The following is a 22921-nucleotide window of genomic DNA, read 5'->3' on the forward strand; positions in this document are numbered from 1 at the left end:
TACTTAAATGAGCAAAGTTTACCCGGAATCTGGCCCCCGCAAATCAGCATTGCAACAAAATCCAACTTGAAAGAGCCCAGTACAGTAGTTAGGGAGACGAATCGTCTTTGCTTTCCAAGGGAGTTCTGGGTGGTTCAGTCAAACGACGAAGGTCCAGACCACCACCTCGTTTCAAACAAATTCCAGGATTCATTCAGACCTCAGGCAGGACTAGGAGTCGTACCAGACTTTGGAAGGGATCCTTCCACTTTTATTGACTACTCCACCTCCTTTTCCTGTTCCTCCTCTGGCTCATCTGACTCCTCTGCGTCCTCTACGTCCTCTGCGTCCTCCTCTTCATTCCCTTGTTCCCCTTTTCTCGACCCCACTCTCCTTGGTCCAATTTCGGTGATTTTTTAGGCTCCTGAAATCTAACGGAGAGTGGGGATTAGAAGCACACATGGTTCAACGATGTTCTAAAATGAGTTGGAGGGCATTGACTTTGCAAAAACTTGGATATGCAACTACTTACACTTTTTGTACTACAACAAAAACATATGACCCAAGGGCTATTCCACCCACCCCCTTGGCTCCTTAGTTTGTGAAACTCTATCTCCATTGATACAAAAACGATAAATACTGTGTTCAAACTAAGTACGTGCGAGTGCAAGTACAACTACTAATCGTGACTTTTAGATCTTAAGTGTGCTTTCAGGTTGTGGGTCAAGCGTTTACTTCATTGCTTACTCTCTGACTGGGGTAACTGAGGTTAGGAGGGGGGGGGGGTTCTCTCGAAAAATACTCAAAATAAACTTTCTACCAGTATACTTTCCCCAGTAGTTTGAGCTTGATGTTGGCTACTCCGAATGGAATCCAAACCATTTAGGCGAATGATCTCAGCTCCTCAACCTCAGACTGCTCGTGTCCACCACGATTCTTTTTCCCCATGGGTGCAAGTCGGGCTCGTTCCACGCCAGTCATTCTTCCTTCACTCCACTCTTTCAGATTGATGGGAGTTGTAGGAGAAAGAGTGGCTGGTGTGGATAGGTCCATGCATAGAACTTGTCTTAGGTGAATGGGGTGTTGCAATGACCATACTCTGTAAAATGACTTTTCGTCTAAACTGACCGACTTGCTTCCTTCGTCTTCGTCTTCTTTGTGCTCTTCCTTTTGGTGGTCTAATATTCTTCCTTATGTGGCTATAACTGTGATGGGAATGGTCCCTTGAGATCCGGGCATGGTTTTCCCTCTTTATTTTTCCTTCCGGGTTTTATCTTCAAACGCTGTTTCGTCCCAACATGCGTAGTGAATACGTATATTCAGGTTTATCTCCTTCTTGTTTGCTCCCGAAAATGGGTTGTGGTGAAAAAGTGATTCGTTCAGAGTGGCAAGACAGCTGGAGGAAAGATGACCCTAGTCGGTTTCCTCATTATCTATTCCTTGTCTTCTTTCTTAGCACAGTTGCTCAGATCGTCTTTTGGACCCTCTGTCTTTGCGGTTGCTTCTAATCATATTGAACGTAGAGCATGTGGAAAAGTGGATTCACCCAAGAGCTTATCGTAATGCTTGCTTTCGTGTGGCATGTTTCCGTGTGTTACAAAAAGCATCGTATTGATGTTGATGGGTGATGGTGAAGTTGTTGTTGATATTGTTGTTGCTGCGGTCGTTGGTTGAGTGGGTACCGTTATTCTTATTCTCGTTGGAGCACCAACGTACTCCTCCACTCCTTTGGTTGGGCTCAAAGTTTTTTTTTTCACTTTTACTCCTTGCTGCTCGGCTTGTGTGGCTTTCGCCCAATCAAGAAAGCCCATACGCTAGGAGTGTAACGCGTTGTGAATACCACGGATGACCAACCGACGTACCTTGCACGAAAATGGAAACAGGGCAGTGCCCGGAATGTTCATTTCATGTTCTCACCACAACCGACATTCAAGAGAAAGGGACAGCACTTTCCTTTGTTGTTGAGGGAGCTTTGGAATACAGCGGTGTGTTAAGTTCCCGGCCACTGCGGCTGAGAGGAATTCAACAACTTCTAAAGAAACGAAGCAAAAAAGGAACTCACCCAACGGGTGTTGGGGGTCTTGGGCCAATGCTACGCTTCTTTGGTTCTTTTTACCCTCTTCATCATCAACTCAGGCATGACTGGATGTTTCGAGCATCCCATCATGGAACAAAGAAAACCAGAGCCACTCACCTCAAAGAAAGACCCGAGTTCTTTTCCCTTGGCCCAGGGAGGCTTATTTGTTCATTGAGGCCAAGGCCTGTGCTGCATTGAACGTAGTTTTCCTGCTGAGAGCCAAGGAACGGAAAGAAAATATTCAAGTATGGATGATGCTTAACATTTAGTCGTTTTAATTGGGATGCATTCGCACAATACGCGATTCTGCCTAAGGCTGAATGGTTGCGGACAGTTGTTGTTGTTGTTGTTGTTGTTGTTGTTATTATTATTATTGTTGATGCTTGAATTAAGAAGCGTTGTTGTGAGAGACGTTTGCTGTCTGGCTCTTGGACTAACCCTCGTTTAATTTCAGGTTGTGGCAGTGATATCCATTTCTTTCATTATCATGTCCACTATTGCACTAACCCTGAACACAATTCCTGCCGTTGCCGCTGAGGACCAGTTCGGCAACCCCATTGACAATCCCAAACTGGCCATGGTGGAAGCGGTGTGCATCACCTGGTTCACCTTGGAGTACGTCATTCGGTTTGCCGCCTCTCCTGACAAATGGCAGTTTGTCAAGGGTGCTATGAATGTGATAGATGTTCTGGCCATCATGCCCTACTTCTTGTCCTTGTTCATCATGGAGTCGAACCAGAACTCCCAAGGGTTTGAAGATGTGCGCAGAATTGTCCAAGTTTTTCGAATCATGAGGATTCTTCGGATCTTCAAATTGGCCAGGCACTCCACGGGTCTGCAGAGCTTAGGTTTTACTTTGAAAAACAGCTACAAAGAGCTGGGCCTGCTCATGCTCTTCCTAGCCATGGGGGTGCTGATCTTCTCGAGTCTGTGTTACTTTGCCGAAAAGGACGAGGAGGACACGGCTTTCCATAGCATCCCCGAGACCTTTTGGTGGGCCATCATCACCATGTGTACCGTCGGATACGGGGACATCTCGCCCACCACGTTCCTCGGCAAGATTGTCGGCTCTATGTGTGCAGTTTGCGGCGTATTGGTCATTGCACTGCCTATTCCCATCATTGTCAATAATTTTGCCGCCTTTTATAAAAATGAAATGCGCAGAGAAAAGGCTGTGAAACGAAAAGAGGCCCTCGAGAGAGCCCGGCGAGAAGGAGCCATAGTGGCCTTTCACCATGTCAACCTGAGGGATGCCTTCGCCAAAAGTATGGATCTGGTGGATGTCATTGTGGACGCAGGTAAGAAGATAACTTTCAAGCCAGCCACTTCCAAATGAATTCTAGGAGATAAGGACATAACGAATTGAACCCTATTTTGGGTAATACCCCACCCAGCCCTTTCCTTTTCATGGCATCAATGTATATCTAGATTTAAGATCGATTTAGGTTGCGGTAACAAGGGTGAAAATAACAACGATAATCCTATCACTAATCTTAGCTCATTTCTGTGTTAAGGGGGAACTGTTGGTGAATGTCGACAAACAAAATTCATCCTTTCTTTTCCTTTTCATTTGGATCCTATTTTGCATATTTTTCTTCTTTTTTCCCTTTCAGATCTGTTTTTTTTTCGTTATTGCTTATGATTTCCTTTTGTGTTTTTATTTCATTCTAGGTGGTAGCTACTGTGAGCATTACATTTATTGTGGTGTCCACCATTGCCCTGACTCTAAACACTCTCCCCGAGTTTCAAAGTATCGACCAAGAAGGCAACCCCACAGATAACGAGCATTTGGCCATGGTCGAAGCCATCTGTATTACTTGGTTCACATTAGAGTATGTTCTCAGGTTTGCTAGTAGCCCTAACAAATGGGAGTTCTTCAAAGGAGGTCTGAATATTATCGACTTATTGGCCATTCTCCCCTACTTCCTCTCATTGTTCCTCATCGAATCCAACCGTTCGTCCGAATCTTTTCAAGAGGTGAGACGCCTGGTTCAGATCTTCAGGATTATGCGAGTGCTTCGGATCCTCAAATTGGCTAGACATAGCACAGGCCTTCAGAGCTTAGGCTTCACCATTCGAAACTCGTACAAAGAGCTCGGTCTGCTCCTTCTATTCCTGGCTATGGGCGTGCTCATCTTCTCCAGTCTAGCCTACTTTGCCGAGCGGGACGAAGAGGACACCTTGTTCACGAGTATTCCAGCCACCTTCTGGTGGGCGGCCATCACCATGACCACCGTGGGATACGGTGACATGATCCCCCACACCATCATCGGCAAGTGTGTCGGTACAATCTGCTGTATCTGTGGCGTGCTTGTGATTGCTTTACCCATTCCAATCATTGTGAACAACTTTGCCGAATTCTACAAGAACCAGATGCGACGTGAGAAGGCATTGAAAAGGAGGGAGACGCTCGAGAAGGCCAAACGGAGCGGAAGCATCGTTACCTCAAGAGACATCAATCTCCGGGACAATCTCATGAAAAGCATGGCTTTGGCTGACGTCATCAACGAACAAGGTAAAGATTCTCCCCCCACCGAAGACCGAGGGGCCGGGTCGACGACGAGGGATGCTCGAAAGAGGTCAATCCAAATTGGCACAAAAGTTTACCAAGCGGTTTCCACCTCGATGAGCCCGTCGACGACATCGACCTCCTCGCCAACACACATCTCACAGGCCTGATCAGACGGCCATAACGAAGGATGCAGTGACTAACACTTGAATATCATGAAGACGATGATGACAACAATAACGACGACGACCAAAACCAGAGCAACGAATCCCAGCCAAACTCACTCCAAAAGGACAACCTGATAGCTTCATCCGTGTCTTTAAATTCCGGAATGACGTTTTTCCATTAAGGACTCCCTTTTCCCTTTTACTAATGGCCTTTGATTGTGATAAATGTGATCAACTAATGAACTTGTGAGCGAGTGCTTGCCTGCCTGAATGCCTGCCTGCCTGCCTGTCTGGCTGACTTAGCTATTGAGTGAGAGAAGGAGAGAAAAAAAGAAAGTAACAGTTTCTGTTCCGAGTGCGTGTTTCGGTCTTTTCCCTGGCCGGGTAACTTCTGAATTTGGATCAACAGCATCATAAGGACCTACTCCCATCAAAATCATGTGACCTTCTTCTTACTTGATTTGATTCTTGTTGTTTTGCTCAAGAAACCGACAGGTCACCCTGTTGATGTCCATGGATACAAAATGAACAAAATTGGCTGTTACACACATACTCATCGAAAGTCTTACAAGATTCAATTCGTTTTCTATATGTCATCGCGATTTTCTTAAAATAACAACATGTGTTGAGCGTTCTTTTCGTATTAATTGTAGATATTACCACTCAATCAGTGGACTAGTACACCCTGACACATAAATTCCTTCCGCTTGTCGTTGCCGCTCTTGTTAATATTGCAATTACAGTGCTTACCTTGTCCAGTGAAAATTTAAAAACTTATTCAGTGGCCTTGCACTATTGTAATTCTGGAACAATTTCTTTTTTGAGACAATTCAAATCGTTCATTTAGGTTTGATTCGGATATGACTATTACCAATACCCATTTCCGATCATTGCCAAAAATTTCGGTCATTTCTCATTATTTAGCAGGGAATGAGGGTGACCAGGGAATTCCCCAAGTTGAACTTGACCGAAAGTAAATCGCTAATCTTGATACAATCTCTTGTCAATTTACTTGCTACACAATCACAAATGGGCTCCTCCTGCGAGAAGCTCGAAATGGCATGAATAGAAATGCTCCCAAAAGACGTTAAACAACATACCAAGGCGAATAATTAATATGATTTAAAATCCAATCGGAACGAATTTCGGTGTCAGGGTGTAGTAGACCTCGGCGTTTATCTACTCGTATATCTTCATTCGCAAGTGGCTCCTCAAGGCAAATGGTATCAGTGTGCGTGAGAAAGAGAAAAAGATATCATCATTGTTTCCTTTGGCACAGGATCAAACACACGCTCAGAGCCATTATCGACATGTCCATTCAGAGAATATTACGTTTATTGATATGAATGCCTTTATCTTCTTCTGCTTCTGCTTCGTCCCTACCGTTTACTGCATCGGCCTCGGTCTTCCAAAATGCTTTCGCACAACAATGTACCCACCATTCAGGCTCATAGCGCCCTGAATCTGACGATTACCACCCACCCTAAAAAGTCTTGGGTTCTCAGCATCAGTAGAGCCTCATATTGTGATGAACACGATTCCTAATGACAGGCATGAAGAGGTTCAACAGAAACACATCTGCATGGGTAGACTATTGACGTATGGTGGAGAACTTGTCCGAAGACCACAAGTTTCAAACCATTAGTCCTGGACCGTAAATAGTCTTGCCGTTCTGGCAAAACTCAAAGGTGGAGGGGTAATAAAGCGCCGACGAACAACACCTTTGGGTATTTTCCTCTTGTGAAGACGGATTCAAACTTGGAACTGGTTCATATGAGCGGTCATTTATCAAAGGCTTGTAAAGCCTTCCTCCCATGGAGATGCATTATGACCATCAAACCCAACTGCCATGGTGTTGAGACTGAGAGGTCTTCAGAGTCAGAAAAGGATCCCAATGAAAAGTGGGGTTTGGGCCTGCCTTCTGGGTCTCTACTCTCGATGCACGGCCTTTGGAAAGTGGAGGGGAACGAGGTTGCTTCTTCCTTGCCCTGGCATTCCCTGATGACGAGCTCGAGGCTCGAACCTCGAGCGAAGAGAGCCTAGTCTTTTACCCGAGGCAAAGATAGCGGCTTCCCATTTCCCATCTTGGGGATAACTCGGAAGGAGGGGGAGAAAAACGAGACAGAAATTGGGATCCAGAGGGAACCCAAGTTTGTCTGTATCAGACACAGGCTTCTGACCTGGCTCCGCGACGAACGGCGATTCCTCCGTAGATGAGAGAGAAGGTAATCTAGGAGGAACTCCAAAAGTATCGGAAGAGACTGCAGGAAGTCATCAGTTCGGCCAAGGCCTTACAAGGAAATCTATCAATCACCTCTTCTTCCAAGATATTGAGAACAAAGCAATTGTTGGCAAAAAGTGTAGTATTTCAAACCATTACTCCATTTCTTTTCTTTCTATTTTTTGACTTTATTTTGATTTCAAGTCAGTTCCGTTATTTTTCTTCTGAAGAGGGAGAAAGCGAAATCCACCCTTGTTTTTTAAAAGGTGCTGGCGATAAGCGGGGATTCCTTGATCAAAACAAGGCTGACTTAGGATTGGAGGTCTTCCCCACGAGTTTAACGAATTCGAATTAATGGCTGAATGTGCTAGACTTGATGGATGCATTAGTGTCACTAACTAAGCCTCTAGTATTTATGGCCTTGTCAGCCCTGATATCGCTGTTGCCAGTCATTTTGGTACCAAGCAGACCTTTATTTTTCAGCCGTTGGATGTGGACATACAGGTTATGGGCCTATGGCCTCCACTAGACGAAGTTTGGGCTTAACAGGTCCAGTCTTCCTGATCAAGGACGATTCAGCAGTTAAAATGATTCACCCCCATCGTTTCAAATATTACGCAGCCATATCAAATCGTCATGTACCTATGCAAATGCAACATCCAATTAATAAAGAAATAGGTAGATTCCAGTCAGTCGTGTTTTCACTTTTAAAAGAAAGCAAAACATCAAGATATCACTCTGAAATTTGGCTGTATTCGGTCAAAGCTACGCGGTCAATGTGACTCACAAGGCACAAGCAGAGGAGCATTGTTTTGATTTTTCCGATTACGCAAAAGCTTTCGATGTTCACTTCAATCACAAGTCAAATTCAAAGTTAGTTGCCGTTTCTTTCGGCAAGCATTAGCTTTTGTGAACGCTCTTCAAAAAGCGGCGACAAAAAGGGCTTTATTCAGGTTAGTAATGTCCTTCCTTCCAGTCAGACACGTCCTGCCACGTGCCTTCATTTTTCTTCTATTGTCATCCCGTCCAACCGTAGTTTAGTCGCTGCTGAAGTCAGCTGCATAAAGACATACATACCTAGGAGACCCTTAGGGAAGATCATTGTGTTAATTTGTAAGATTCACTCGTCTTTTTGTATCAGATTAAACTAGGAGGCGTGTCTTATCTTAGTGATTTGCGTCATATTTTAGAATGTGTCGAATCCGTTTTGTGATTTTCTCACTATCCAGTCAAGGACCTTTTCTTTACGCGTATCGATCGGTTTGGGATTAATACACCCAACTCCAAAGATTCATGTTTATTCCAGAAGAGGGCTCGATTTGTCCCAGCATGCATGACTTACATCTAGTTGTCCTCTGAACTTAATTGTGTGCACAGTAGCACAAATTGCTATGTTATTTAATGCTCGATGAGGCCCATCGATTGATATAACATTCCAACTTCATCCCTATTCAGTGTGTGTGTTTGTCGTGATGAAAGTAACCTAGTTTAGCCAAGAGCGATTTTGTCCGTACTAACGAATTGACTCTATTGGGAGTCCATCTTACCGAGTTCTTCCTACTCTTCCCTCGATAGGTCGTAACATGTCCGTCATGGGTAGTCAGCTAGAGATTGACATGGATCCCGAGGGCGATCTCACCGTGGTTCCCCGACATCATGGTCAGACTGGCACGGGCTGTTATCGGCTCCATGATCACCGTATCGGTGAGACCAACCATGGTGGGCAGGGGCCAACTTTCCGTGCCCTTCCCGGAGGCGGTGCCCCACCACGTCCCAATCCTCCCTCGTCAGATGTCCCATCCAGTACTCAACTCCAAAAGCATTCCGCAATTGGGCACCGAGGTCCCATTTCGGGTCTGGGCCATGATGGACCCGGGCCTCCCAATGGTGGGAGTTTTCAGCCTCATATATTGGATATGCCCATTCAAGGTGACCACCCATCTCAGCAACATTCGTCCAGGACCCAAAAAGTGCTCAATGAACTTTCTACACCCAACAAAAAATCTATGGTATGATCTTAGTTGCATGAAATGATCCGTCTACACTAGAAACTTTCCATTTCATCTCTGTCGTAATGATTGTAGCTGTATCAGGCATCTGGAGTCTAAATTTGCATTCGAAATCAGATATTAGATAACACTTTAGACTCCCAGACTCCAATAGAAAGATCCGGCTGCAAACTACGTACACATATAATCATTGCTCCTACTACTGCTACTACTACTACCCATGTCCTTCGTAGTATTAGTCTCGTTGTTTCCCAAATTGAAATGTCCATGTACAGAATGACCGTTGAGCCAAGCAATGTAGAACGTAGTGTCAAACCAGAAAATAATATTGCATGAACGGGTGGTACCTTATGTGGTCAAATATCTTGAAAAACAGACAAAGTAGGGGTATCACTATCTAAAACTACAGTTGTATAAACTGCTAAAAGCGACAAAAGAGAGACTTAGCGCCCTCACCACATCAATCAAGACGATGTTTCTACAAACGTACCACGCACATTTTCATGTCGATGAATCAAACCACTACCCTGCTAGTTTCATTGAAAACAGGTGGAATCCATTTGGGTGCTAGCTCACTCATCTGGATGGTGCAACCCAGTGGTAGCTTTACCTCCTTCTCAGAATCACATTAATCCCAATTGCGACCCTTTATGAACATTTGCATGTCAATCAGTCTTCATTACTTCCTAGTGTACGTAGAACAGACTCCTTGACGATATTAGGTTCTTCATTCCTCAACAAGAGCAGAAACGAGTCCACTCACTAATGAGCCTGTACAAATTTGTTCTACACTTGTAGGCCCACTTGAAGGACGAGCAACTCGACAGTATTATTAGCCTTTTTGAGTGCTGTTTTTGCAAAGACAAACAAGGTCGACCTCTGTGATATCCCGTCATGCGGTGTAGGTCCTCATCAAACATTTCCACTCCGCAATTCCGCAATAACAGTAGTAAGCAATCTGTTAAGATCACGTTCTACCTCCCTCCTTGTGTTCATCACTGGTGTTTCATCCAAATTTCCAAAGGCTTCTTGTACCAATTTCTCGTACCTCAGCTTAAGCTCCGTGTTTGAAACGCAGTAACCGATATCAAATTAACCATTGTGTCCCTGATATTTTTGGTTTGCTTAGCTCTGATGTGGGTGGATTTCCTTACTACTATTGCGATGAAGAGCATTTTATTTGACCAGGTGATAGGTAGGAACACAGTTCTAAAAGAAGAAAAAACTCTTTACGCAATCAAGGCAAGGGCTTGGCTTCCAAATCTCATTTCCTTCTCCAACACCCGTCTATTTTCCTCAAGATTGATATCATTGGAGTGCTTCTTGCATGCTGCTTCGTCGTTTTATCAAAGTCTAAATAGTGCCTATTCATTAAGCTACATTCGTGTTATTCACCATCGCATTGTAATTCAATTGAATGAAATTTGCACTCACAACCGTTGCTCTAAACATATATGTCTAAACATATATCACATTTGTCGTAGGGTTTTCCTGTCTTTTCGTTGATCCGTATTCTGACTGCACCCTTCATGTCAAGTCCAACGTGTACAGAAAGGCCTTCATTTCTATTTCGTTGTTGTCTGTGTCGAGCCATTATTGACACATTAGTTTTACGGTATCTACTTGCCTGAAATCTTTTGTAAATCCCAAAAAAGGACTTGTAACAATTGAAAAGATCTAGCCTTCTAAATATTCTTCCAGTTTATGGCTACTTAATACGTAATTTTTATATCTCTTCCTTTCACTTCTTAGTGAAGAATGCTTGCAGGATTAAAATATGGCATTTAAGCATGTCCCAAATTTGGTCCCTTTGAACTTTTGGCAAACATGTTTTGTTGTTTCTGTTCTTTCGTCTGCTTTGGAGGTCAAGATCCAACATTTGCGACCAAATTGATTTCCAGGGATTGTCGGTCAACAGAAAAAAAACTCATGAAAACTCTGACTCAAAACATCATGTGCATTGTTAGCACTAAAGAAAATCTGAACTCGAACAGATTTTTCGAATAAAACACACTATCTTCTCACCACCTGTCCTTTATAATCAACTTAAGACGTTTTCAAAACTTTCTCTACTTTGAAATTCGAAATCTATAAAAGCCTCAAAACTAATCGTTTGGCGATAACCGAACAGTGATTTTTGACAAACTATAACTCGACATAGTTATGACATGCTTGATCACGGTGGGATCTTCAACACTCATCAGGTGTTTGCTCCACGCAAAAAAAGGAATTACCTTTTAATGTCGTGCAGAAAAAGCTAAAAATGATTGATAACTTAATTGAAACCTTACTTAGAAGATACGTTTTCTTATTGTGTTTGATCACTAATAATCTTTATAGGAATGAAATTGAATTTCAACAAATTATCTTATCGTTGGAAAAATAATTTCCAGTATGTAGGAACTAATATTTGCAAAAAGTAAAAATTAAGATAGCGTTTAAATTGGAGATTGGAGAGCAGAAAATTGGATTGCCGCATTACATTTCGATGGACGTTATTATCTTATTTTAACCCCGATGAAGGTGATAAAAAAGAAAAATACAAGTAACAAAATGACAAAAAACCTTAGTTTGCGTGTGAAAAATCAGGTGTAACTAAACAACAAAGTAACCGAAAGTCCAAAACTAGTTTTTCCCTGCTTTGAAGCAATGTCTGATGTTTATGCGCGTAAATGAGTAAAAAAGATGCATTTAAAGAAACATAACGTAATTATGCTTTAAAGAAGGAATACTAAGGCCCAAAAGTACTCGTGACCTAAAAATATGCTCTGGCGTCACAAGACATCTGTTGCTCAAAGAATCTAATATGAAAAGCTTGTGCAATTACTGACGTTTGTGAAAGAAGTATTGCCAACTTACATCTTGGGCAAGTTTTAATTACCAATAATTACTATTCATGGTTTTAAAAAAACTTTGAGCAAATAAGACTTACTTATCAATATGTCAAAACACAACTTTTAACTCTATAACTCAGCATTTACATAAAGCATACAAACAAAAATTCAAGTGAGCATGACGTATATAAGGAGTTTTGAATGAATAACTTATAGAAAATGACAACTTTGAATGCATTTAAATAGATTAACTAAAGTTATTTGACCTAAAACATATTTTCTGTTCCCAAGTTATTCTTTTTTTATACCAATGAAAAAGTGCTACTAGCAGTCTTGGCATTTTATCAAACGCACATTCTGATGTTGGTGCTCCAGTGTGATTTGAAATGGCAATAATGTAAGTTACATATTCATGCGTTTGTGTTTAGGTTCTCATAATACCTTAGTTTTTCTTCGCCATTTAACTAACGACACGAAGAACAGCTTTCCCCTTTGAGGTAATATGCTTCTAGTATGTAACAGATCAGAGGCACCCGACCAATTGAATTGAAAATATTGATTAGGTTGGGAGCACTCGACTGTAACAAGTCCATAACGTTCGTTTCATTCTCAATCATTTCGACCATCAAGGGGCTGGCTGCAAGAGTCTTGGGGAAAACATAAGTTCTTGGCCAAAACTCTTAGTCTACAAAATGATGCTCAGTGTATCAAAGTTTTCAAAAGTGGAAAGATCAACTACCTATTTTACAGTTTTTCATCAACTCATTACCTGTGATGTTTTTTTATCATTAAGGAGACGCCACTAGAAATTATACCACTTTTTTCTAAATGTTGGCAAGATGTCAGTCAGACACAAACTAATGATTACTGGTAAAGACGAACAATTTTCAACACATCAACGCTACAAAGCGAAAAATATGAACATAAATATTTTTGGAGCTCCTTTTTTGACATCCTGATTGTCATTCGATGTTTTGCCTTGATTAGTGGACTTCTGATCAAAATCATTTATCTGTAGTTTGAAGCTCACATGCTCGCTTAATTGGAGTTAGACAACAGATATTTGTCCTTCTCATCAGAAATAACATTTCAAAGCAATTGATCCAGTACCTGTTCGGCTGTCGTGAAGTTTTTAATTGCATTCATTTCTACAGATCTTCTTACCTCGATGTGCCTTTCATTTCATGGGAAAATGGCCTCGAAGTCAAGAAAGTCAGAACTAAAACCTCTAAAACAAATAATTTCTGTACGTCAATCACTATCCTACACGTTATACCCTTAAACGCCTTTTAAAGTCATGCCTCTTCCTTGATTGCAACCCACATTAGATCGAAATACAAAGCTCAAATTTGAAACAGAACCTTCGCGTAAAACAATTGGGAACCGGACATTGTAGGACAAACTGTCAGCAAAGGTTCCTCGTTACTCTTTGTAAATTTATGGAAAAAAATATTGAATGTGTGTTCAAGTAAGCAACAGCCTCTCAAGCATGACGTCTCACTTGTTGAATTGTGACACATCAGTTCGACAATTCTAGGTTAGAGACTAATACAAGTGCATTAAACTTATGCACTTATCTTACCGCTACTACTATTGCTATCACTACCACCTCAGTACTATGACGACGACGACTGGTACTACATCGTCCTCGACAGGAACACAATCAACCCGGGCTCTACATCTGCCATGGGTTCTGAGACAGAATTTTCATGGGTAATCTGTTAACCTGCAATTTCAGGACCCTATGATATTGACTCACCATTCGCACGAGCCAGGCATGGGCCGAACACAACGGCTTTATGACAGCAACATTGACCTTCCACTGGTTGGTGGGGGGAAAGCTCAGCAGCTGCCTCCTGGAGAAGAGATACCCTTGCAAGACACTCCCTCCATGCTTCACCGTCACTACAATTAGAGATCCGCCCTTTCCGGCACGAATAAATTGCCCTAAATAGGGCCAGTAATGCACGAGTACGCAACGCACACATATATACACACATCATGACGCAGTTTGAGCTCCCTTTTCCCATCCTGTAATCAATCCCTATCCTTCGTCAACGTACTTGAGATTTGATACCATCCATGGCAAAGTCTCACTATCGTATTTGAGTAGTTTCAACTTTTCGTACATCTGGGCATGATCTGGGCCTGACTCTGTTTGGGTCCCAATTGGCCTGCACTCTTCAGAAACTGGAACAGGTAAGACCAGGTTTCCTCAGCCCCATCACACGGAGGTTTGTGTGTGCAAATCCAAATTAATCATACTGGCTTCACTTTCATACAAAGCGCAGTAATTGGCAGAAATGGAACTTCTTCTTTCACCGTTTTGGCCTGAACACAAAGTAAACGCAAATGTAAGCCACGCATCGACGATATTGAGAACCACTACAAAAATTACACAAATAATAATCAATTTCCATATTATGTTGATCTCAGCACCGACTTCATAATTGCATGAGAATAGAAATCCTGTAGTTTGTCAATCCTAATTTGTGTCCGTAAATCTATAAGTCTATGATTCAACAACCGAGTGTCTTCAGAATTATAGTAATTAAACCTGGAGACTTCCTCACATCTAGGAATAACAGGGATCCAATTTTTGCATTGATTGATAACTAACCCAGGGACTCTAAAGAGTGCTTTAGTGTCCTTGACTAACCAAACGAATTATACGAATCGAAAGAATGTACAATAATAGAATATGTCATCCTATCACCTTTTCAGCAATCACCTCGACCATATGATTTGCACAGCTCTAGTGTGATCAATATTTCGACCGTGGATGGAACTTTGGCCATGGAAATGATGTCCTACGGAAATAAACTGGCCGATCAGTATAGCAGTTTGGATAGTTCGGACACTTTCTTGAGTTGCAATACCCATCCATATCCTTCCCAAGGCTCTTTGGCAGGCTTGGAAGAGTTAGCCGCGAAAGGCTCAATGGCTGCAAATGGTTCTATGCCGGCTGTTAACATTAGTGGCTTTAGTAACAACGTGTTCAATGGCAACAGCGTTTTTTCTACCCTGTTTGATCCCAGAAAACGCTCTCCAGCTAGTCCAAAAGGGAATGCCAGTCCGGCCAATCACCATCGTCGAGTACGGATTGCTTCCCGAAGTCTTAGCTCAGACAACGAACTGGAAGCTTGGGCTGATTGCATTGAAGAAGGCGAAAAACGTTACCAAGATGAGTCTGAGCCCAAGCATAGAAGGTCTAGGCTCACACAAGTAAGGATTGGGGTTACTACTTTCAAAATTGACTATCAAACTTACCAAATATGTATATTCCTTGAAATTACAGGGCCCCTCGCCGAAATTAAGACCGCGTTTTGATTTGGAGAGCACAAACCAAGTAGAATTTGATCTCACTGACGACGAGAGGCCAAGACATTCTTACATGACTACACGTGGTCTAGCGGCTGTTTATCAAGGACTTGCTTCGTTAAGTGAGAAACTGGGTAAGTTAGCATTCCTGACAGGGTGACCATATTCAGGTAGAATAACAGTCCGGTTTCCGACAAACTGTGGCTTTACCGACTAATTAGGCCATGGATACACTAACGGAGCAAAGATGGAAATAAATTGTCTCAATAAATAAACAAGGATTTTATTTATTAAGAGAGTTGATCATTTTCAAGCTTTGATTTGTTCATTATCATTTGAGACCTGACGTTAACAAGCACCTTAAATTCTAATCAGCAGTCACAGACGAAAATCTACTCGGGCTGGCCAAGAATTCTTGAAACTGGGATACAAAAAAGGTTTTTAATTTGTCAGGACGAAAGTAACGAAATTACAAGTAACAAAAATGCAGTACTTCGTTCGTTTTTTTTTCCAAAACATAAGTTTTATCCCATTACATATCAGAACATTTGAAATTGTAACAACCCAAAAGCCAAAGATTTCTCTTTCGCAGTTCCATTTTTCGACTCCCAAAGCCGCTTTTATTTTTTTGTATCTGTCTTTCCCACCCCCTTCCTCTTTGCCCATATATTGCCGAATGTCAAAATATTAAAGTTATCCGCAATAAGAATGATTAATTTGTTATATTTAGATAGCGGATTGCTACATTTCAAGCGCAAAGTATTCTAAAAATATCTTCCCGCTTTCGAACGAAAAATTAGTTCTTTTTATCATCGAAATGCTAAAATTAATATTGCTCCTAACTCATATCGCGTTCTTAAGATGATCTATTTGTCAACTCATTCAGTGTGTCTGGGTATCAGTTTTTTAACAGGTATGAATGCTTTCCCCAAATAGCTTAATTACCAATGTTGTGGGAAAAAGTTAGGGTAAGCAAACAAGTTCAATTAAATTTTTAGTCAGATCAAAGACTCAACAACTTTGCTCAACTCAACAAGTTTCCTTTACTTCGCATAGCTAATAAACTCAGCGTGATTTAAAAATCAATCCTCTCCCCTATTCTCTGGTAAACCAGAGATGTCGTACGATAGAGGAAAAAAGGATATGAGCATGTAAGAAGGGACAGAAAATATAAGCCTGCAGCTTTCAAACGAAATTCAGAACCCATTCCTTAAAAATATTTCACAATTTTTAAGATTGCATCTTGTTTTATGGTACTTTTTGTCTTTGTTTATGGTTGTTCCAGGATTGGAAAATAGCTATTAATTCATTGGCACATGTTTTCTTTACGTAAAGCTTATAAAAATGAGACTTTAAGAAAGTTGACATGGTCAAGACACCTTTGGCGAGTTGGCCTTTTCACGTCAACAAGTTCAAAGACAAGAGCTTCTCTTCATTTAAGAGGGTTTATATGAAAAGTGAAATCAGTTTCAAGTGTTCACCATGTTGATTTTTTCAAATCTGAACTTGATTAAACTTCACACCAAGAGAGTGAGACCGTCACATTTGCAGTTTTATCGTGTAATAATGAATTTTCCAGGTACAATGTTGGCTGAAAAGTAGAAGCCAAGATTTGATCATCAAAATATACTTTCTCTTCACTAGTGATTGGAATATTACTTTCCATGGAAGAAAGATTCTAACAGTGGCGGTTAGTTTCTTTGGCGTTGTAAACAGTCAAGATTAGACCCATGAATGCCGGTGGCAAAAAGATAATATTAGGCCTTAATTAAAAAATATTTTTTCAATACGAAGAGCTTAAAAATTAAAACATAATTCTGAAGGCATTCTTGCCTTTGAATCATGATGAAATCTTGAATCTTCAATGCTTCATAATTCGCAAGTCATCATGGTTCAAGTCTTCTCAAACAAATGCAGTTGGTTAAAATCCATGATTTAATGCGAAGTTGTCAAGTGGTTTTTTGATCGGCAATTGGGCTCAAGTATGCTACACAACATTCATCAACTGTCCATATTTCCATGACTTACGCATGCGCAGGTTGGTAGCAGAGAACCGTCTTCTTTCAGTAACAATCCCTCTCAGGCAAAATAGGTCTTCTTGGATTCAAATTTAAGGACCAACTCCCTTTGTTTATTTGACAGTTTTTGTCCATTTTCAATCGTTCTTTAAATTTGACATTTCAGAGTAAAAATGGCCTGATATGTGGAAGTAAGGCCATGATGAGACTTAAGGATAACTAATTACAACGACTACTGCCATTTCATGTTTTAATGTGACTGAATTATTGCCAATTTAACGCACATGGCTTTCATTTTAGGAAGGAGTAACAAATACTGCGCTTCGGGTCCAATGGAATCAATCAACTTGTCGGTGGTAAAATCAGTCACAAGTCCAAGTGGTCAACGAAAGAAATCCATTCTGAAGAAATCTGATAGCTTGGGAGGGCGTGGCTCTCATGGAGGGGACCCAGAACGAGAGAATCTCTTAGTGTCTGATCCTGACAGCTTGAATGCCACTCCTCTGGCGCCGCGAAAATATCTTCATCATGCTTCTCCAAAGTACGATTCTCATGAGAGGATTCCTCTACCCCCTCATGCTTCTCTGCCAAACGTCCATTCCAAAGATCAGCATCAATGTTATGAAGGTGCGTCTACTGGAACGCCCCCGTCCTCATCGTTTACCTCAGATGAACTTTTGGATGAGCGAAGTGCCCCGTCCCACATTGCTATGAAGGATATTCAGACGTCCACCACAACCCTTGCCCAAAGCATAGCGGCGTCTGACAACACAAAAGCTACTAATACTACCAAGTTTGAAAGGGGCCGAGATCCGAGCCATTGTCGAGATATTGGAATTACTGCCAAAACTGCTGTGCGGGATGACTCTGGCATAGGTTTCGAGTCAAGCAATCTTGCCACCGCACCCAATGGTCCCCGATGCACAAATCAGACTTGTCGGATTAACAAGCCTTCAAGTGCGTCATCCACGTCCACTCGGATTGTCTGCATCTGTGGTCATCACATGGTCCAAACTATCAGCTCACCTCCGGAAGACGAGTCCACACAACGCATCAGTCCAAATTTGACCCATGCAAAAGCCGAGGAAGGTTTTGGTCTCCCTCAAGCTACTAGATTACTGACGAAACACTCCGAAGTAAAAAACTCTAAATCCTAGTCCTACTAGTCCAGGTTAGACCGATCTTGCAAAGAAGTTTTAGAGCTCATAGTCAACGACGCTAATGAGCCAAATACTAATTTTTCAGCTTCATCACGATCTTCCAATCTTCCTTAACTATGCTTCTGCGGTGGCCCCATTATGCGGTAGTTGCTCGATGATATTGGCCACATTTCTGTACAACGTGGCTGACATGCAACAGCCCTTAAACAACCTGATGTTAACTTCGAAACCCGGGATTTGAAGGGGAACTGTGGATACTCTTTTTGATGGTAGGGTCTCCTGTGCCTCCTTAGCTTGCTTGTGCCCGCCTCGTTACGCGTCAACCGCTTTCTACGGAAAGGGTCCAGTGAATGACGAGAACTTTCGAAGAGGGGAGTGCACACCAGTCATTAACGAAATATCTGGATTCGGACAAACATATGCTTTTCTTAGCATTAATTGATTTTTGAGATTCATTCACTTGAAATGAGAAGGAATTCAAGGATCCTGTGTTACTGATTCTTCCGAACAATTAGTGAAGTCATGCAAACGGATTACTCCAAGGCTTGGATCTTTTCATGTTCATCTTTATTCTCATTCTCATTATCGTCGATACCGAATCCTTTGTGGAAAAAGGGACCTTTCCAGATTATTGTTGCTGCTTTTACGTGTAAATCGTAATCTTTAACTACCACTACCACTACTACTGCTACCACTACAACAACAACTACTACTACTACTACTACTACCATTATTACTAATATCAATACCACCATCACTACAACTACAACAATCGCTGCAACCGCTGCAACCACTATTACAACAGCTACTACGTTGCTGCCGCCGCTGTTGCCGCTACTGCTGCTCTCATCACAATCATTTCTTCAATTCACTTCGAGATTCTGGAAAATGTGCAGTCTGTTCCTAATGTCGTCGTTGATATTACTACAAATACTGCTACACATACTACCGCTGCTAAAAAATGCTGTTGCTAATCTCGGCACCTTCACCAAACCCCTTCGCCTATACTTCTACTATATTACAATTGTCATAATTATGAACCCCCACCCCTAGCGTACTTCACTATACTAATAATATTCTGATGATTAGTACACTTCCTCTTCTAACGCAACAACAACTCCATTGCTGCTATTTCGGCGAATCTAAAAGCTAACGCATTATCTGCTCTCCACTCCGTTAAGAACACATTCTACACATTCTAGCCCTTTTTTCCATTTCCCATTCACTTCGTGGACGCTGGACCATGAGCCATAACAAGTTCAGCCTCATGGCCATATTCTTTTGGACCGCATTGCGCCTAACAAGCATCTTTTTGAATATATTCAACCCTTTCGACGCCCAGCAGGCAAGACACCTAGAATGACAAGTGTGGTACACCCCATTTCAGTTCACTTTGATGGCTTCTTTGGTACGAAAACACAAAACCCTGGCATTGAATTCCATTTGAATTGAATTGATTTTCGTGGCAGCTGAAGATACATCAGGAAGCTAAATGGATCTTTTTTATTGGTTTTGATTGTGCACTAGTCCCAATGGCAAACGTTAGGCTGACCCAAAGTTCTTGTCCCTCATTTTCTATTTTATGGTCACAATGAATCAACCAACTATTCCTTATGTTTGGTCTTATCCTGTCAAGCAAAGTTGGTTCACACTTGTCAAGTCTGGCGTCGAATTGAAGTATCCAACCACACTTTTCTGTTCCAAAGTTTCAACTGATCTAAGATTGGCCATGGCATTGATTGCAGGTTCAGAAACACATCGAACTGTGACCTAGCGATAAGAGATGTTTTCCGATCAAGTGTATGTCCCCTAAAGTGTAGACCAAATTTTCCACTAGTTCTCATTGGCAACTTAGCCACTCTTCTCCCAATTTTTATAAATCGACCCGTTTACTTCCAATCACTGTAAGATGTTTAACCTTTGGGCAATTGTGGGAATACTTGGCCGGTTGGCGCGAGAATTCTAGAGTCCTGGAAAACCAAATCATTCAAAAAAAGCTTTAATCGTTAATCGACAAACTTAGTCTCAGCTTGAATATTTAATAATTCCCAGCCCTGTTTTGAATCACGCTTGGCCGCCATGTTTCCCAACAGCTGCCCGGTATTGACAAGAATGCGCAAAAGACAATCAGTCCATTTTGTATCGCAAGCAATTATGGAAGCAATTGCGTATTCCAAATTTGCTTTCTAGTCATGTGAAATCTACCTAGTAGTTAAGGCACTACCCCTTTTCTCTCCCTCGAATGCCGACCATGTTCAAGCTTCTCCTTCCTTCGACGAGTGAATTCAATTTCTTTTTGCGACTACATTGGCGCAATTCACTTCGTTTCTTGAATTTAGTTTGATGTAGCCATTTCTTGGTGCGAGTGAACGTAGAATGACTGTAGATCGAATACTATTTTTCTAGAATGAAAGAGCATCTGAAAGAATGCTTCCTCTTCTACTGTGGCTTCAATCGAGTCCACACGCTTGGGTCACGACATACCATGAACCATCTCACGCTTGTCACGTGCCCTGAAATGGTGCCACGGCCAAGTTTAGGAAAGTTGGAACTTGCCATCAAAGCCCGTGTCTTCTGTGTTATTTTCTCCCAATTACAGTTACACATCTGTTAAAAGATTGATGCAGTTTATTTAAATAAGAGTTGATTGAATGAGAAGAGAGTTCTATTGAAATAAAGAGTCCTACTCATGAACCGAATTGATGTTTATTTTGAATCAGCTTCTTCTAGAACAAAAATATTTATGCACAACATGTGCCATTTAATCGTACAAAGACTGTTCTTCCAGAACACAGCCTTAAATCACTTTTTTACGCTTCCACGTAGTTTCCACGTCAAGAGAGCGACCAAACTGGCAACGATCAAAGTCTTTGGGTTAAAAATCATTTGGATGGAACGATGATTCCAAAACCTCTCGATCCTAGGTGGGACTAGAACTTTAGGTGGGACCGAAATACTTTCCGTGCTCAGAGAACTCTCGGGTTCTTGTAAAGGTTTCGGAAATGACTCATTGCAACACCATGAGTGATCGGTATAAGTGCTCTCAAACACTTCAGCAAAATGTACCTCTCCATGCGAGAAATAGTAGCCGTTCCGTTCGCCCATTAGTTCCATCGATAGCAATTGAACACTGCCCACAGATTCCTGGCCAAAATAGCAATGTATCAAATCCTCGTAATGCTCGAGATCGATCTCCATTTGGCGCAACTTCTTATCCTTGCAGCGGCTGGTTTTCATTAAAGTCAGATGAGGCTCATACTTGTCCACTGTTAGCGGATGGTCGAGTACATTGAGACGATTAATTGCCTTGATCAATTTTTTGCGCAAGGCATCCAATGCTGGATTTGGGGTAAGCTGGGCAAAAACCACCTTATCGTCAAAATCGTTCACGCCATCGAACTCCAAATGAATTGGTTCATGGTTCGAAGCCACAGCCCTCTCCATGGCTTGAAGAATGCTGTCGATATGCTGGGGTGGTGCATTGAATACCTTCAACGTCACGTGGCATTTCGGAACAGGCACCCGAAAGTAGAAATATTTGGGATTTCTTTCCACAAGGGACTCTTGAAAATATCGTACATTTTCATGGATAATGGCGCTTGACACTTGAACAGCAAGAAACACGTTAGGGTTGACAGTCGATTGTCTTCTCCGAGTGGATTTTCGACCAGAAACGCCGCGCGATGGACCTTGTTGAGCTTGTTGAGGCTGTTGGCCCTGTTCAAGCGCACCGGCGGCCTTTTTTCTGCCCTTGTTCGGCCTTTGCCTTCTCCTTCCGTGTTTAGAGGGACTTTTATTCGCAGAAGCACCATGATCCGATTGTGCATTGTTTGGATTGTAACCTTGGTTCATAACGATTACCTGCAAAAATGCCGTACTAACTAATAGTGTATTTTAAGAAGAGTGGTGATATTAATGAATTTATTTCGGTATATAGGGAAACTAGGGAAACTGTGCAAACATTTTATTTCAGGACAAGCAGTTGCCTTCCCTTTGAGATATGATCCGATCTCAAAACATGACCTCCTCCTCACAATAGTAATAGCCTTGCACGTCGAGATTCTTCTTAGCGGCCAGGAGCTGGACAGAGAATACCTTTTGCACTCCAAAATGCACGGATTTGAACTCTTTGACCAATTCCAAGGGGATGGGTATTGGGTCTTGTCCAGAAAGAGCCGTGTTCGCGATGGTCATGTGCAAGAACAGACTCCTTCCCACATCGACCTTGGCACCGAGCTCTCGAAACCGTTCCTTGAGCTCGTCAGCTAGTTCCTTAATTTGCGGCATTCCGTAGTTGGGATTCACGTTGGCAAAGAGCAGATTATGCGTGGATGCTGTGGTCAAGTGGTCCGCCCCCTTGATTTCCAGCTTGATGGGCTTGGCATGGAACTCGCTTTTGAACTTGGCAGCGAACTTCTTGAACTCGATGACGGCTTGTTTCTCTAGGATAGGCGGGAAATCCACGACAAACAAGGGCACGTGACATTTCTTGATCGATAGAATGGCAGGAGCCAATTCAGGATAGCTCACCTCGATCTGTTTCTGGACCAGGGCGAGGTGTTTCAAAATAGCTGGATCATTGAATTGGAATGCAACGAAGTGGGACGGCATCTTGAACCGGTCTGT

General features: G+C 42.1%; 3 protein-coding genes across 4 annotated transcripts in view; 2 read left to right on the top strand and 1 right to left on the bottom strand.

The window, feature by feature from the left end:
• LOC131884456 (uncharacterized) overlaps window positions 1-20989 on the top strand; it is a 41034-nt gene extending 20045 nt beyond the window's left edge. For both annotated transcript variants that reach the window (XM_059232241.1, XM_059232242.1), the window contains exons 3-8: window positions 2511-3354; window positions 8529-8962; window positions 14521-15021; window positions 15095-15251; window positions 17436-18306; window positions 18381-20989. In XM_059232241.1, the coding sequence (XP_059088224.1) occupies window positions 2511-3354; window positions 8529-8962; window positions 14521-15021; window positions 15095-15251; window positions 17436-18292 (2793 nt within the window). In that variant the 3' untranslated portion in view covers window positions 18293-18306; window positions 18381-20989. The remainder of the gene's footprint in view (window positions 1-2510; window positions 3355-8528; window positions 8963-14520; window positions 15022-15094; window positions 15252-17435; window positions 18307-18380) is intronic.
• On the top strand, window positions 3410-5366 carry LOC131884468 (potassium voltage-gated channel protein Shab-like). Its single transcript, XM_059232259.1, has one exon. The coding sequence runs from the start codon at window positions 3851-3853 to the stop codon at window positions 4733-4735; it is 885 nt and encodes a 294-aa protein (XP_059088242.1). The 5' UTR covers window positions 3410-3850; the 3' UTR covers window positions 4736-5366.
• LOC131884467 (uncharacterized) lies at window positions 20986-22147 on the bottom strand. The gene has a single exon (XM_059232258.1). The coding sequence runs from the start codon at window positions 22145-22147 to the stop codon at window positions 21098-21100; it is 1050 nt and encodes a 349-aa protein (XP_059088241.1). The 3' UTR covers window positions 20986-21097.
• Between the last annotated feature and the right edge of the window lie 774 nt (window positions 22148-22921).

This window comes from Tigriopus californicus, chromosome 8 (assembly GCF_007210705.1).
Source record: "Tigriopus californicus strain San Diego chromosome 8, Tcal_SD_v2.1, whole genome shotgun sequence".
NCBI lineage: Eukaryota > Metazoa > Arthropoda > Copepoda > Harpacticoida > Harpacticidae > Tigriopus > Tigriopus californicus.